The 16,587-nt window shown below is 45.4% G+C and overlaps 1 protein-coding gene across 2 annotated transcripts in view; it reads left to right on the forward strand.

Annotated features, from left to right (window-relative positions):
• GRID2IP (Grid2 interacting protein) overlaps positions 1-16,587 on the forward strand; it is an 837,949-nt gene that overhangs the window by 601,388 nt on the left and 219,974 nt on the right. For both annotated transcript variants that reach the window (XM_069647354.1, XM_069647355.1), the window contains one exon: positions 6,057-6,142. In XM_069647354.1, the coding sequence (XP_069503455.1) occupies positions 6,057-6,142 (86 nt within the window). The remainder of the gene's footprint in view (positions 1-6,056; positions 6,143-16,587) is intronic.

Here is a 16,587-nt window from a genome sequence, read left to right on the forward strand (position 1 = left end):
AGTAACACAAAAGGAGTTGCAATGTCCTATGACAGGACACAAAGAGAAAGGGGGGCTGCCAGGATGCTGGGAGATACCTCAGGTGGTGATATATAGACAAACATTCACAGGAGAAGGATGGATGGAGGGGATGGCAGTGTCCAAAGCACATGGACTCATGACAGTTCCAGTAGAAGTGCTGCAGAAGGGAAATGATGATTGCCTCAAGGAATGGGCGACACGCGCTGAGCTCCTCACATGGGTGAAGAATGAAGCGGGTCCTATGCCAATCATACCACTCGTGAATGCTTCCCTGTGTTTCCAGAATGACGGTCCAGTGAAAATTGCAGAGAAAAAAGGATGCAAATGAACTTCAAAGATATTGGGTGTGAAGGTTGGTACTGTAGTGATAATAGATCACTACTGGGCCTGTGGGTTCAAGGTATACATGCAACTACCGCCAAACTGGGGAGGAACATGCTCTCTAGTACAACTGAACACACCAGCATTAGTAGTGCATCGAAAGGACATAGACGTAGATGGATTCCCCAAAATGAATACACACCAGAGAAAGAAGAGACCTGTGGAGCTGACGAGAATAAAGAGAGAACAAAGATGTGTCGACAAAGATAAAAGACGCGCTGGATGCGATACCACCACAGCACAGACTGTTACAGCAGAACTGAAATGTTTTTTGCATCAGTATTTCCAGGAGTTCAGGCCAACGTGAACGCCAAATGACTCCAGATTGTAATCGGGAAGATTGATAATAATTCCCCTGCCTGATTCAGCCGGCTTACAAATTAGATCCCTTTAGAAGAACTCAGTTGGGAGCCCCACACACCACCACGCCCCAGGTGACTGCAAATACATTGCTGCAGTGGAAGCCTATTTTACAGAATAGATGATTGTTGTTAATCAAGGATGTACCGGGAAGGTTCCAAATTATGGGCCATTTTGGTTAATCATTTGGATCAATGCTAGTCTGTACCCCCTCTCTGGCTATTTCAAATGGTTCTAAGTGGTGATTGTGCTGACTTCTATGAATTGTTGAATCAATTGTGTATTTTTATGTATTTATATATGTTTTTATATATTTATGACGTAGTCGTAGTTTTACCGGAAAAAAGGGCAGAAGTCATAAGTTATAACTGTGCCGCTAATAAACCCCATTCGCACACACGTATGTAAAATCGCTTGGGCATAATGATGTAGACAGAAAAACAGACTTTAACAGCAAGCAGGACGTCCATATTTGACATGCATATGTGTGAATCCTTAAGAGGTTATAGCCATCCTGGCAGAGGCACCTCGATTGTTTCTGTTTAAGTTCTTGATTATATATGGCATGAAGTACCCCTTAGAGTACATTATAAGAATATTGCAAGTCACAAGGAGCTTCATGACCAAATAGGTTTTCATATATGGTAGGGGGTATTTTATTCCTTATAATATATGGCCACACACTGTCACCCCCTTCACTACATGGCCTCTTGCATAATCTAATGTAAGAGATCTTCCATTTGCTGATCCATATAATCAACTAGCGGCACCACCCGGCGTTGCCCGGGCATGCACGTGGGGCACTGCTATAGCCTTGTGTATGTTTTATTGTGTCATAACTTCCTATTTTTGGAAAACTGCAAAATCAGAAATCTTCTGAAATCACCTATACTGATAGTACAGGGACAGACCCCGCTCCACCCCTGTGCAAGGTGAATGGGTGGGGCTGGTCAAATGTCACTATCACCAGTACACCCCAGACTGGTATGCCAACCATGTGTCCTAAATTCCTATTTTTGGAAAAGTCGCAAAATCGTCAATCTCTCAAAAAAGCCTATACTGATAGCACAGGGCGGACCGTGCCCTGTGGAGGGCGAATGGGTGGGTTTGGTCAGATTTCACTACTGGCAGTACACCCCAGACTGGTATGCCGACTGCGGGCCAACATTTCAGCCCACCAACTTTTAATGGGCTGTAGCCAACCCCGAACATACAAATGCACTTTCACAAATACATATATATATATAGATAGATGTAGAATCTGTCCGGATTTAAAAGAGCGAATATGCATCTCTTAACGTGTTGCCGAAAAAAAGTGTAATCACCTTAATAAACTGCATCGAAACACGTTTTTATTTTGTGCTTTAAAATAAGTAATAAAATGCAGATTCTTTCTCACTTTTGTGAACCTCCAGCAGTGCACACATTGCACATTCTATCATAAACAGTTCCTTGGCGATTAAGGGCTGTAAAGTGTCACAGAAAACTGTTTTCCAAGCAAGGAACTAGAAAAGCTTGTCACAGCTTTAGTTTAGTGCTACAGTGACAGCTGGAATTCCTCTCTCTGCTGGCTCAAGCAGCAGGCATTGTGACATCACAACTGAAGCACAGTAACTCATTATAGGGCAGTTGTGATCTCATCACTAGCCTTTGATAGGGACATTAGTTCCAGGCTTTTATGCATATATTGCAGGCTGCCATGTGTTATACATTCATTATCAGGCATGAATCCTTTGTCTTTTCTCGTACAGACACCAAACTCTACTATTTAACTGAGGAAGGTCGGTGTCCTTAGCTATACAGTACAAGCAATAAGGCAACAGCTATACCTGGCTACCACTGAGCAGGCACACACACCCCAATTATAGTACATCTTGGTTACACGAGTGAAGGTAGGAAGCGCTCTTTTGCACCAGTACAGGCTGATCAGCGCGGCCTGTGCATATGTAACCAAAGACGCAATCAACTATCCCTGTGCAGGTAGCGATTCTAGCTATAACTGTATAAGCTTGAAGTATTTATTATCTGTTGTTCGGCATCTCTTAATTATTGTGCAGATAGGAATTATATCTTGTTTACTCTTGCACAGGTAGAGTAGTTCTCAGCATGTGTAGAGCAGTTCTAGATGACACCTTCTCGGGTAGAAGCGTGCTTATATTTTGTTTGCAGCTGTACAGGTAGAGTAGTTCTCAGCATGTGTAGAGCAGGTCTAGATGACACCTGCTCGAGTAGAAGCGTGCTTATATCTTGTTTGGAGCTGTACAGGTTGAGTAGTTATCAGCATGTGTAGAGCAGGTCTAGATGGCACCTGCTCGGGTAGAAGAGTGCTTATATGTTGTTTGGAGCTGTACAGGTAGAGTAGTTCTCAGCATTTGTAGAGCAGGTCTAGATGACACCTGCTCGGGTAGAAGCGGGCTTATATCTTATTTGGAGCTGTACAGGTAGAGTAGTTCTCAGCATGTGTAGAGCAGTTCTAGATGGCACCTGCTCGGGTAGAAGAGTGCTTATATCTTGTTTGGAGCTGTACAGGTAGAGTAGTTCTCAGCATGTGTAGAGCAGTTCTAGATGGCACCTGCTTGGGTAGAAGAGTGCTTATATCTTGCTTGGAGCTGTACAGGTTGAGTAGTTCTCAGCATGTGTAGAGCAGGTCTAGATGACACCTGCTCGGGTAGAAGCGTGCTTATATCTTGTTTGGAGCTGTACAGGTAGAGTAGTTCTCAGCATGTGTAGAGCAGGTCTAGATGGCACCTGCTCGGGTAGAAGAGTGCTTATATGTTGTTTGGAGCTGTACAGGTAGAGTAGTTCTCAGCATTTGTAGAGCAGGTCTAGATGACACCTTCTCAGGTAGAAGCGTGCTTATATCTTGTTTGGAGCTGTACAGGTAGAGTAGTTCTCAGCATGTGTAGAGCAGTTCTAGATGGCACCTGCTCGGGTAGAAGAGTGCTTATATCTTGCTTGGAGCTGTACAGGTTGAGTAGTTCTCAGCATGTGTAGAGCAGGTCTAGGTGACACCTGCTCGGGTAGAAGCGTGCTTATATCTTGTTTGGAGCTGTACAGGTTGCGTAGTTCTCAGCATGTGTAGAGCAGGTGTAGATGGCACCTGCTCGGGTAGAAGAGTGCTTATATCTTGTTTGGAGCTGTACAGGTGGAGTATTCCCCAATGAGACCAGCATATGTTGAGCAGTTCTTGATCCACCTTCTCAGGTCTTGGGTCTCACTGGGAGAGTGTTAAGCGCAGTAGCTATCATGGCAGCCCCCAAGATCGGGATGGCCTCGCAGTGGCAGCAGCCAGTCCAGGGCCACGAGGGTTCCAAACGCGTCCTTGCACGTAGGATCTGCAGCTGCACTAGTTGAAGAGCAGGGATTGCAGGCATGGGGTTTGCGGGAACTGACAGTTGCAATGGCTTATTTGCACCTGCATTGTGATCAAACAAGTGGGTGGGCCTTTCTATGGTGGCCCTTAGTTGCTTACACTGGCCTGAATTGAGATGGTTGGGAAGGGGTTGAAGCCATCACAACACTCGCAGACTTACTTCCTTTTTAATGGTATGAGAACAACAGAGCACCCGAAACCCAAATAACTTCTATTTTCTTCGCAAAGACGGGTCGGAGGAAGGCCTATAGGGTGAGAGGGGCAATGAAAGCGGATGGCCTATTCCCTTTCCTATGTTCAGAGGTGTCTGGGAAGCCGATTGTTTTGGTGGGGTATAAAAAAGCGAGCATGCGGGTCTTCAGAAATACTCCATACGGTACATCCAAAAGGTTGCTTGTTTTACCACTGGCAGGGAAGAACCCTAACATGTTGGTGACCCCAAATGACAGCTTGCAGTAAGGGAAATTACCACCTGCGTTCATCATTGTAAAGAAGTGACTCTTCAGGTATTGAATACCGCAATAAGATTATTTAACAAACTATTGGCCTGCTTGAGCTGGTTTTATGAAGCATGTTGCCATTGGGGGACCATGTCTGCTATTATAGAGTGCCATCTGCTGAAAAACATAAAAGGAGCTTTCATGTCCTTCCTGAGGGCGCATAAAGGTGAGGAGACAATCATCCCCAGGGCACTTAAACAAACTGCCTCCACAAGCACCTCCGGAGCTATTAACAAAGCACCTTCAACCTGTGCTGGTGGAGGCTACTTAAGCAAGCAGGCACCAGATGAAAGGAAGTCAGGCTCCTGGATATTTGCTGGTGCACATAAGGAAATCTCCTGCATACATACGTCTGATCCGTGGTAGCAGCAGGAGCCTGTGCCGGGGAATCACCTATGAATGAGAGAAGGTCACACACACACACATTACACATACAGCTTAGCATAAGCTTCATTTCTGCATTTACACAAAGTATTTGTATCGTCATACAGGCCACCCAATACTACTCAACAGTGCCATGTGAACTTTCCCATCAGTGCCAGTTAATATAGTCAACTAAGGCCAGCAAACAAACTACCAGTGTCACTTAATACTTTAACAGTGTCCGCCCTAGCCACATATTATTCCATACCCCATTGACGTCAGTGTTGTTACTTTGGAGGCTCCCACACCCTGGTCAGAATCCTTATCCCAGAGGATTTGGCCACGTGTAATCCCCAAGGCCGGTGTCTATCTCTTTAAGACACGTGCAGTAAATTGGAAACTGTTTCGGGGCAGACGGGCTGGGGACTCTTCCCCCACCAGACTCAGCTCAGTATAGTAGGGATACCCTGCATACACTGCTACCACTGCTCTGCAGCTTGAAGGGTGCGGGTAACCCAGAATCCATCCTCCGGCTCAGGCACCACCAACACCTCTGCTGCTCCTCCTACTGCATGACCCTCGAGCAGAGCGGTCTTTGCTCCATTGACTAACCCCAAGAACTACTCCAACAGAAAAAAAGTGTCCGCCGGCATAGGATGGGACTGGACAGGACACGGGCTGCTGTATAATATTGGTATGCTGATAGCCCCACTACTCGTGCCTGCCTACTCTCCTGGAAAATTATGTGCCACTCAACTCGAGGATCTACAGGCTTCCTTACAACACAGCAATGTGTCTAGTCTTCAAAATACATTATCAGGATGACACCCATAGGGCCTACAGGGTGGGTCCCCAGTGCACACATTCTGTGTATCATCTGAATAATACAGGATCTTATGGTTGCCCTGAATGTACAGAGTCTCAGTGGCGCCCTCAGTGCATATGGCCTGTGTGCGATTCTACATGCACATGTGGCCTTCTGTACATGGGGTCTGTGCCGCACACAGTTTTTGCTTTGGTCTTTCACAAACACTCTTTTTCTCTTCCTCTTTATTTAGGACGATCCGGATCTACAAAGGGAACAAGAGCTTTGGTTTCACGCTACGAGGGCACGCTCCAGTATGGATTGAGGCCATCCTTCCTGGTAAGAGACTCATCAAATTCTTTTTGTTTCTTGGTTAGACGTGTTTTATGTGAACTGAATAACTTCTTTCTCTTGTCATTGTTAATGAGAATTGTACAATACCCTTATGTATCAATTTTAATGCTTCAATCAATCATAATGAATTTCTTCTTAAATTTCCTATGTACCTTTTAGGATTAATTGTATGTAATGTTTTGTATTGAAAAGTTGATTTACTTCAACGATATCAATAATAAATAAAAAAAAAGACTCATCAAATTTGAGTCACTAAACCCTAATCCCTGCTACCGTACCCATCTTCACTTCTTGCACTGAGGGTTAATTGGGTGGCAGTGTAATTGCTTGAGATGGGTGGATCCGAGTGTCCTTCCTCCCTGGCTGTGAACATTCCCCATGTTGCCAACTTCTGCTATTTTTGTGACAGTGTCTGTAGTTACATTAAAAAAGCTTTTTGGCCCCTCCAAGTTATCCCTGGAAGTCATCAATATTCCTGCTGCATGGCAAGAGGAAAGGGATCAGACCTCATGATCTTGCATCTAAATCTACCGGATTGTGGTTCCAAATTACTGGCAAGCCTGGTCGGAACGTTTGCTATTCACCTTTCCACACCCCTCTAGAAATGCCCTTCTTATGCTGTTCATGAGAATCATTGATGCCGAGTCTCCATCTTTAGAGACTCATAACGTCCTGGCCCAACTACTTTTCCTGTCGTTTTGCTAAAGCCCCTCTGCACTGGTTGTCAACCTCCAGCTTTTCTTTACAGGATGCCTAGCCCCAACCCCAAGGAGGAAAAGCAAATATTAAAACCTCATATTATTAAGGAATCTGTAAATGACATTGCCTTTGGGGGCCATAGCAAGGGCCCGAGTTCAAATAACAAAACTGGCTAGTGCAAGGGATCAAGAGCAAGAGTCGGGCACAGTGGCATTATGTTTTTGGTCATAAACTTTTATTAAGGTGAAATAAAGAAAGGGTTGGGAATAAATCCTATCTCGCCCTAACTCTACGAGGGGTTTCCCTGCCTCAACAAAACTAACTAGTGTCTGTGTCTGGATGTCCCCAAGTAAAAAGACCTGCGTCCGAACCCTAATCGGACCCTCACATGCTAAACCTATCATAAAGTGAAATGGGAAATGTCTTCCAGCTGAGCTCCTGCAGCTATTTTCCACAGTTCCAACTTAAAGAGTTCAAAAAGTTAAAATTAAACAAATAAAGTTCCATCAGTCTCAGGGGAGGAGGGGGGTGTTTCTCCTTTCCCTGAGTTTATTCGTGTTTTAAAATGGTATCCAATATCAAGGGGTATAGATCTTCACTTGTTTTCCTACACTTCATCAACATCAACAATGTTTAACCAGTTTCAGGGGGCGTCCTTGCCCCTGAGTGCCTTTACACTTTCTATGATGTGGGATGTGGGTCTTCCCCTGACTTTTCGACTTATACAGTTCACGACTTGGGAGTTTCCCTTCCCCTAAGTTCCTTTATAGTTTCAATGTTTTCCATTCTCATGGAGTATGGGTCTTTTTCCCTTGACTTGCTTTCCAACTTTACCAAAATGACAATATAAAGTTTCACCAACTTCCAGGGGCTTTCCCTTCCCTGAATTTCCTTTACAGTTCCAACAAATTCGACTTCCAAGGGGTATGGGTCTTCCCTTGCCTTTTCTCAGTTTACACAGTTCACAATTCCTATAGGGAAGGAGATGATCTCCCTTTCCATAATTTCCACACACTCCAAGTTTTGCTTCCACTCTTCACCTGGTATGCTCTCCTGCCAGGACTTCTTAATTTTCATATGCCCTTGGTTTCCACAACACTGAGAGTGACCCCAGACTCTTCTTCTGTAGTCCTGAGTACTCCCCTATTAGGCCTCCATAGAATGGCCTTCGCACAGTTGGGTGTGGGTCCCAGGCTCGCAGTTCTCGGTGCATGGTAACTCTCCTGCCAGGATGTCACATTACTGTTTCACAAATTCAAGTTCACTTCTCTTTCCCCTCCTGGTTTACTCTTCTGCCAGGATGTCGCGCTAATGTTTTGCATGTTCCCTAACCTGCCAGGGCTTTTCTGTTCTCCAATCATTCTCTCTTTAATCCATGTAATAATGCTTTTCCAATATTGGTTCACCGGCGCTTGCTCAGTAAAGTTTGTATCGGTTTCAACTTTTCTTTTCCAATATTGGGTCACCGGCCCTTTCTAAGCAAAGTTTGCATTCTCAATAATTCCTCTTCTGAAAAATTGGGTCTCCGACCCAGTTTTAATTTTCCTCGCATCCATATCAGTTTCTTTAATGGTATCACTCTGATTCTCTTGCGCTGTTATATTCGACACAGCATTCACCTTCAAGCGCTCCGGTAGCTCATTTGCTTTCCATATGCTTACCGGGCAGCTTTGGTGTTCCTCGTGTCTTTCCTTGACTTTAATTTTTGGCATGCAACCCATTTTCCAGATAGCCCTCGCTTTGCCTTCTTCTGCTCTGTGCGGCTTCAACTGCTTAAGGCCATCAAGCAGTGATCTTCCTTCGGTTCTGCCTCCTTGCACACTGTTCGTGTGAGCCTCCATACTGCTTTTCACAGTCTGTTCATCTTCAGCATTCCGACTCACGTCAGAACAAGTTACCAACCGTTTCAGTTGCTGCCTCTTTCTCTCATTCTGGTCAGCTGTGTCAACATTAAACTTCCCGGCATTGCTTAATATTTTCCAAAGACTAGAACGTAGCCTTGGCTTCCCACTTCTGGTCATCTTCATTTTCCGATCGCACTTCCTCATCTCAAACTATAAAGGTGGGAGGTAAATAGGGTGGTTGAGAACACGTGGGTATTCTTTAACTACACCACAATAAGACATGTAGTTATGTTGCAGAGGCACACAAGTGTCATTTGCAATTGTGATTGCAAGAATATTCTGATCCAGTGTTTCTGTTCTGTCTCCCTGGAGTTTGCCCTCCCTTATGTGGTCTTTCCGCAAACAGCCACTCTGCCAATCTGAGGGTCAGAGTCAGGTAGCTTCTGCCTTTCCCTGGCCACGTAAGAGAAGCTTCCCTCCAGGGAATCAGTGACGATGTTGCTAGATTCGTTACACTAGCCATTCCTGGAAGTTCAGCTCCAGTTCAGAGCCATTGAGCAATGCATTGGGAACATGCACATTATCTCAAACATGCATTTTGTTTCAATTTTTTATATAGCTTTTCCAAACCAAGACAGGCGACATGCGCATATGCGTTTCACCCTAATTAGGATCATCACTGTGGTATCGTCTGACATCCTTGTGATTCAAACGCCATCATTATTATGGTGGGTTTAGAAATGCATGAAGAAAATTAGGTCATTTCAGCACATGTCACAGCGGCACTCAACGTGGCGTAATTTAATTGCCAATACCTTTTGACTTGTTTGACATACGTCTATGAAATCTTCCGAACATGTTTTCTGTATTGGGGCCTCCCCAAATTTGGAAAGTGTGATCCTGATTCGTGCAATGGTTTAAAGATTGTAAAGTGTTGAAAAAGGGTTGTTTTCACCTTTAGCATTGTTTCTCCCATAGGCGAAAATACGCATTAATTGAACATGCACCCAGTCTAAACGTCTGTAAGGATTTGTTTCAAATTTGAAACAGGTTGTGCACAAAGCAGTGCAAATGTGCCTTTTGGTAGTTTGGTGCAAATCTGTCCAGTAGTTTTTTAACATTTGGAAGCGAACCGGGTGCCCCTGTCACAAATTATGTTTATGTTTCCTCTGGTGCATGGCAACAACTGAGGCTTTTCATAAATTAAAAGCTGCCATTTTTCATCATAATGAGCTGTTCTCGCTGTAAATGGTCAGCTGTTTAATTGTACATTCATGGCAATTTCTCCCAAAAACCAAGGGGTGGTTGCAAAAAAAGTATGCTCCACACCAAATATCAAACCCATTCTCTTTCCGGTTCCTCATTATCGCAAAGGGGGTCACTGGACCATGATGGAGAAAAATTCGAGGGTGAGTATATTGTAAATGTAGTTATAATATTGAATATGTGATCTATGATGATATGACAAGAAATATCTTTAGTACTACACATGATGTGAGATATATAAAAAAGAATTGAAGTTCAAAGCAACAAAACCCTTCAAAGTCAGTGAAAAAACTGTTGAAGTGACATTAAGGGGATGGTTTAACGCTACAAACCCTGAAACTTGGCAAATGTTGCAAGCTATGCCAGTGTCTACTTTGTATGGCCGGGCGGGGCATAGGGCTTGGCCAAAGACCCTACCCTGGGCAGTGTTGCCCTAGCTACAGACCATGACCAGTGATCCATGGACCCATGCTGGGGGTTGGGTGGCCAGGCTCGGCCCAGTGGCTACTTTGGGTGGCAATGCCCCATGCGATGAAGCCACATTCCATGGCTATCAGTTTGCTGTAGGTTCCAGTGATGTTATTGATGATGCAATCGCTGATGTCATAAGTGATGCAATCAGTGATTTCATTAGTGTGCTCATGGATGCACACCAGGAGCTCATTTTGTTCATGGAATTTCAAGGTTTCTGTTTTGTCGAACTGTTTCAACTTAAATATGGCTTTCATGCCCTGCCAGAAGGGCAGACATGGCCTTTAACAGCCCACCAGCTCGGACCTCAATTCGGGCTGTGGGCCCTTAAAGACCATGCCCACCCAAAAAAGATGGGCACCACCATATAGAAAAGGGACTAAGTCCTTTTCCATGTTTATGGCGGCGGCCAGATGGGAGGAGCGCCGGTACCGGAGCACAATTCTCCTGTCCTGCAGTTAGGTGGCGGGGATGGGGAGCGGAACCAGCTCATTTCGGGGGCAGGGTAAACAGGGCAAGGCTCCCTGTTTCCTCCTCACATAGAAAGAAAAAAAAAGGTGCCACCCAGGAAGGGCCTCCGGTGGCTGGGACAGCGGGTGGGGATTGTGTATTCTCGCCCGCTAATCCAGCCAACTGATTGGCTGAGCGCCCTTCCCCGAGTGCGAATGTCTCTTAACTTATGTTTTTATTTCAGCACCTTTGTTTGGTGCTGTCACCCTGATGAGGAGGAGAACAGCAACTGGACTGTAAAGGCTAAAAGATCTGAGAACCAGAGTGGGCCCTTCACCCACTCCCTATGCGGTTCTCCCCCAATATGTGGTGGGTGTTGGTTCCTAGCTGGCCTGATTGACTACAGCAACCAGAATTCCCTGCAACAACAACATTGGATTTAACAAGCAACACCTGGCTTATGCTGCCTCCTAGATGAGTTTGAGAGGCATGAAAGCACTTGGAGGAGAACATCACTTGGACTTTCTAAGGCTCAACATGCTGGGAACTAGAGTTCAGCATGCACCTCCCTGTGTGAAGAACATACATTCATGGAGCGTGCTAATCCGGTATGCCCTATTTTGGCATGAGCTTTTCGGTGCAGGCAAATTTGCTGCACCACTGTGGCCACAGAGCCCCTTATGAAACGGCAGCCATCTCGTCGCTGCTCATTCGGCGTGAGGGTGATTTAGGCGCTGCTGATATTTAGCAGCTGTGTCAAATTCTCCATCACGCCAAACAGACATATTAAAAAAGACAAACAATGGAACTGCATTCAGTGGAATTTGAACACAAGTCTCCCGTCTACAAGACTTGACACTTAGCCACCAGACCAAATGGGCGTGCGCTTCAAAAGGCGCATCTTTTAGACTTCTCCTGCAATCATTCGATTGTAAGGTATGTATACAAATTGTGCATCAAAAACTATACATTTTGCTTGGCCTTGTAAGTGCCAAGCCTTGAAAGAGCAAAGCAATGAGTGCAGTTAAGATATATATGAACAGAAATTGGAGGGTAAGTATAAAAGTAAAGTTGTACTTACCTTGCAATGATATATACAAATATAAAAACATGCCAATGCCAATAGACCCTTGCACTGGTGCAGGGGTCTATTGGAACCAGCATCTTTATATATAAAAACATGCCGGATATTACATCAGTGCTTATAGATGTCGGGAGCCAATGGATTGCACCCTGCTGGCCGCGACCAACAGAGCGTGCCAACAAACAATCTGCATTAAGAGTCATGCCAAAGCGTGCAGCTGTAACGGAGCAGCGCCAAAACACCCTGCTTTGTGTAAATCTGCTTAGATTCACATGCTTTGCAGAGGCCGCCATTTAGCAGTTAGCGCAGAATATTACATATTGTTTTCGGATTTGAAAAAAGGGGCATTAACAGGGACGTACCTGTAACACTATCCCTGCCCTATGTGTACATGTACCCATGATCCCTCACGCGACGTCCTCAGATTGTTTTTTTCTGCCACCGAGGTTGAATGCTAAACACAGAAACTTTGTTGATCCAACAACTGCTGAGGCTTAGTCGAGGTGTAACCCCACTAACATCCACATCTGAAAGTGGGGATGAGAGCATCAGCGCAGCGTAAGAATGACGAAAATGGTTGACATGTCAAAAAGACGATACAGTAAGGAGTGGGGGAGGGTTAACATTGCTCATATTCAGTAAAATTAGAGAAAGCCTTTCACCCCCATTGGACATTTACTATAATGATTAGCTTGCTCATTTCAAGCCATCCTAATTGAGAAAACTCTGTTTACATTTTTCCTACGCTGTAATACGAAGTTCCCTCGGAAGGAGGCAGAGCATCCTTCCGAGGGACCACAATGACTCTCGGTGCAAGGCCTGAAGCTCTTTAAGCTGAAAAAGCTGAAGGAACATCGAAATAAAAGGTGGACAGAAAGGAAATTGGGCGAGTTGTCCGTTAACACAGAAGACCTTGAGGCAGAGAAAACGGACAACAGCTTCGTTAGTGAAGCCCGAGGAGCAATAAATTGAGGAAATGTTGAACGTTTCCTCCCAGCCGGCCCCCAGCTTCATAGGGCCGCTGTCAGGTCATGCTGTGGAGACAACTCTTGGCATCCATAAGGCTGCACATGAACCCAAAGCCAAAAAATCAGACGAGCATTCGTCCAACATCCCCTCCACTACACCGAACACAAAGACGACGGAAGCCGGAGCAACGGCCAAAGTAAGGCTGTTAAGCGGACACACCGGTGACACACACAAACACAGAGGACCAACATCTATATGCTGAACTATTATATAGAGCAGCAAAGAGATTAAATATACAGATTGAAGAACTACAAGAAGAGACTGATTTCATTGTGGACATACTCAAGGAAAGAATGTCTACCTCACAGGTTATTCCTTTATTAGAAAGTGTAGTCGGGAGAATTAACCCATCTTTGGCTAAAACCCATTAACCCCAGAATTGAAAAGAAGTACAGATTGTCACCCATTGACACCCTAAATATTAAGGGCCATCACAAGGTTTATTCCTTGGTGGCAACTGCTGCTCGAAAAAAGAGCGGGGCAACAATATTGTGAATTCCCACCAGAAAAGGACATCAAAAAAGTGTTATGCGTTTGGGAGGTGAATAACAAGTGTGGCCTCTCATGAGGTAAGAATTGCTAATGCAGCAGCTCTCATGGAAAGATACGATAGGGGCCAATGGCACGAAATGGAACAGTTTACAGATCTGGATGCTGAATCAACTAGATCAGCAATGTTACAAATAATAACAGAGGGGAAGAATACATCCAACGGAGTGATTACAAACTCATGGTTTGCTGCAGAAATAGCAGGCGAACTCTTTGAAGGGGTAACAGTCCTAATAAAGACATCGGGGTTCTGGCTTCAAACCTGAAACACAGGCCAACCTCCTGAACAAACCAGTCGAGGATGATTGTATATTCGGGACAGCGGTGGACAAAGCTTTCTAAAAAGCTAGAAAAGAACATGAACTTAAACGTTTAAACCAGATTTCAGGGAGATCCTCCCTGCAGAGAGGACATTTCAGAGGTAGGCGGCCCTTTCAGAGCCAATCCTACTCGACACCTACCCGACAACACTCACATCAGGGTAGTCCCACCTATCAAAGCAGCCACAGTCAAGGAACAAGTGGTTTCTCATTCATGCGCCATCCACGTAGAGAAATAGCACGTGGGAGCAGACAGGCCGCTAGAGGCACAGCCCCTGCCAACAAATGACTACCCAATAGCAGCATCCTCCCGTACAAGCCTGGTACGGGGTTGTATAAAGACATACGCCCACATATGGGAGAGGTTAACATCAGACAAGTGGGTCTTAAGTACTGTAAGGAAAGTGTACTGCATCAAGGGTTTGCAAAAAACACGCAATCATCTACAGAAAAGGAGAAACATCCTCCAAGAACATCTAACGTTACTACTGAAGGAGATGCAAGAACTATAACAAAAGGAGAAATAGTCCCAGCAGACCAGGAAAACACAGGAATATATTCGGTTGACTTCCTAGTGCTAAAAAAGGATGAATCAGTGAGACCAGTCCTAGATCTAAAACCAGCAAACAGATAGGCCAAACCCCAAAGATTCAGTATGACAACACTGCAGGAAGTCATACCCCTACTAAAGGAGGGAAACGTCATTATTATTATTGTTGTTATTATTATTATTATTATGATTATTGTATTTATTGAGCACGGATCTAGCTTCAAGAAGCAACAGAGCACTTTACAGAGGTATACAACAATGCAGATGCACAACAGTGTGCTTTACAGAGGTATACAACAGTACAGATGCACAACAGTGTGCTTTACAGAGGTATACAACAGTACAGATGCACAACAGTGCGCTTTACAGAGGTATACAACAGTACAGATGCACAACAGTGTGCTTTACAGAGGTATACAACAGTACAGATGCACAACAGACCACTTTTCAGAGGTAACAACAGAATAAATGTACAGCGGGGGTAGGATACAGGGGGCCACAGAGGAGGGGTACAGCTGTACCAGGTGTCGGGGAGGAGGGGGGGCGCATCTAGCGATTCAGTTGGCACAAGGGGCGGCATGATAGCCTAGGCGTTGTGGAAGAGAGACTCATTAAAGAGGTGGGTCTTGAGTTCTTCTCTGAATTGTAGGAGCATGGGGGCGAGTCAGATGCTGACAGGGAGGAGGCTCCATAGTCTTGGGTTATAGTCAGAGAAGGCTTGTTTTCTGGTCCTTTCCCTTTTGTAGCAGCAGATTCAGAGTCTGCACATGTCCTGGCTTCTGGTGGTGCACTGTCCACCAGAGATACAGAATTTCTCTGTGTGGTAGCTGGGTGACTTGGGGGCGACTGCCTTATAGATGATGCAGCAAGACTTGAAGGTGATTCCATACCTGCGGTTGGAGCCAGTGAAGGTCAATGAGGGCCGGGTTGATGTGATCGTATCTGCATAGACCCCTGGTAAAATGTGCAGTCGTGTGTAGGACACTTCTCAGGGGCACAAGGGTGGACGACGGGGAGCCTTCGAGGAGTGCATTGCCTCCATCCAGGTGGGATAGGACCACTGCTTGAACGGTGGATCTAAAGCTGTCTGCAGGGAGGAAGGGCTTGACTTTCCACAGGAGGGAGAGCTGATACCAAGCTGTCTGATTTTTCTTAGCTATGTGTGCCTTGAAGGAGGTTTGTCGATGGCGAACCTGAGGGACTTGGCGCAGGAGGTAAGCTCTGGTGTGAAGCCCTCAGACCTCATGGTTGATAGTCAGGTCTGTATGTCTGGGTGTTCGGTGTTGTTGGTGAGGAGTAGGAATTCGGTCTTGGAGGGGTTGAGCTTCATGTATGCACTGTACATCCAAGAATGGATCAGCGAGAGGCAGATTTCCGAGCCTATGGATGTCCTTGATGGAGTCATTCTTGATGTATAGCTGTGTGTTTTTGGCGTGTTGGTGGTTATGGATTCTGAGTGTGGCTAGTAGGGCTCCCAGCGACTCCCTGTATAGATTGAAGATCACTGGGGAGAGGATGGAACCCTGCAGGACTCCAAAGGTGATGGGTAGCATTGACGATCTAGAGGAGTCCATCTGAACAAACTGCTGGCGGTTGGCGAGGTAGGACTTGAACCAGCATAGGACCAGGCTGCTAATCTCCATGCGCCGATGTAGGGTGCTTGTAAGTGCCTGGTGGTGTACTGTGTCGAAAGTGTCCGAGAGGTCAAGTAGAACCAGGAGTCAGGGGTGGCCTTCATCAAGGATGTTGAGGGCATTGTTGACCACCTGTATGTTGCTGTCTCTGTGCTGCATCTGGGTCTGAACCCGGATTGGTAGGTTTTGAAGAGATTGTTGGTGTTGATGTGTTTCTACAGTTGTGCGGCTACTGATTTCTCGATGATCTTACCTAGGAAGGGAAGATGGGGGATCGGGCGATAGTTTCCTCGGTTGTCAGGATCCAGAGAGGGTTTCTTTCCTGATGACATTAGATCTGAAATATGCATATTTCAATGTTGCAAAGCCACAGAAAATACCTCAGGTTCAAAGTACTGAACAAACACTACCAATGTAAGATACCTTTGGAATTGCCTCAGCACCTTGTGCATTCACCAAAGTGCCTGCAGTGATCGCGGCACATTTATGCCACGAGGCAATACCAGTATATCCTTTTCTAGACGATTGGCTTGC

The sequence above is a fragment of the Ambystoma mexicanum genome, chromosome 2q, assembly GCF_040938575.1.
Source record: "Ambystoma mexicanum isolate Mex_15411 chromosome 2q, UKY_AmexF1_1, whole genome shotgun sequence".
Classification (NCBI taxonomy): Eukaryota; Metazoa; Chordata; class Amphibia; order Caudata; family Ambystomatidae; genus Ambystoma; species Ambystoma mexicanum.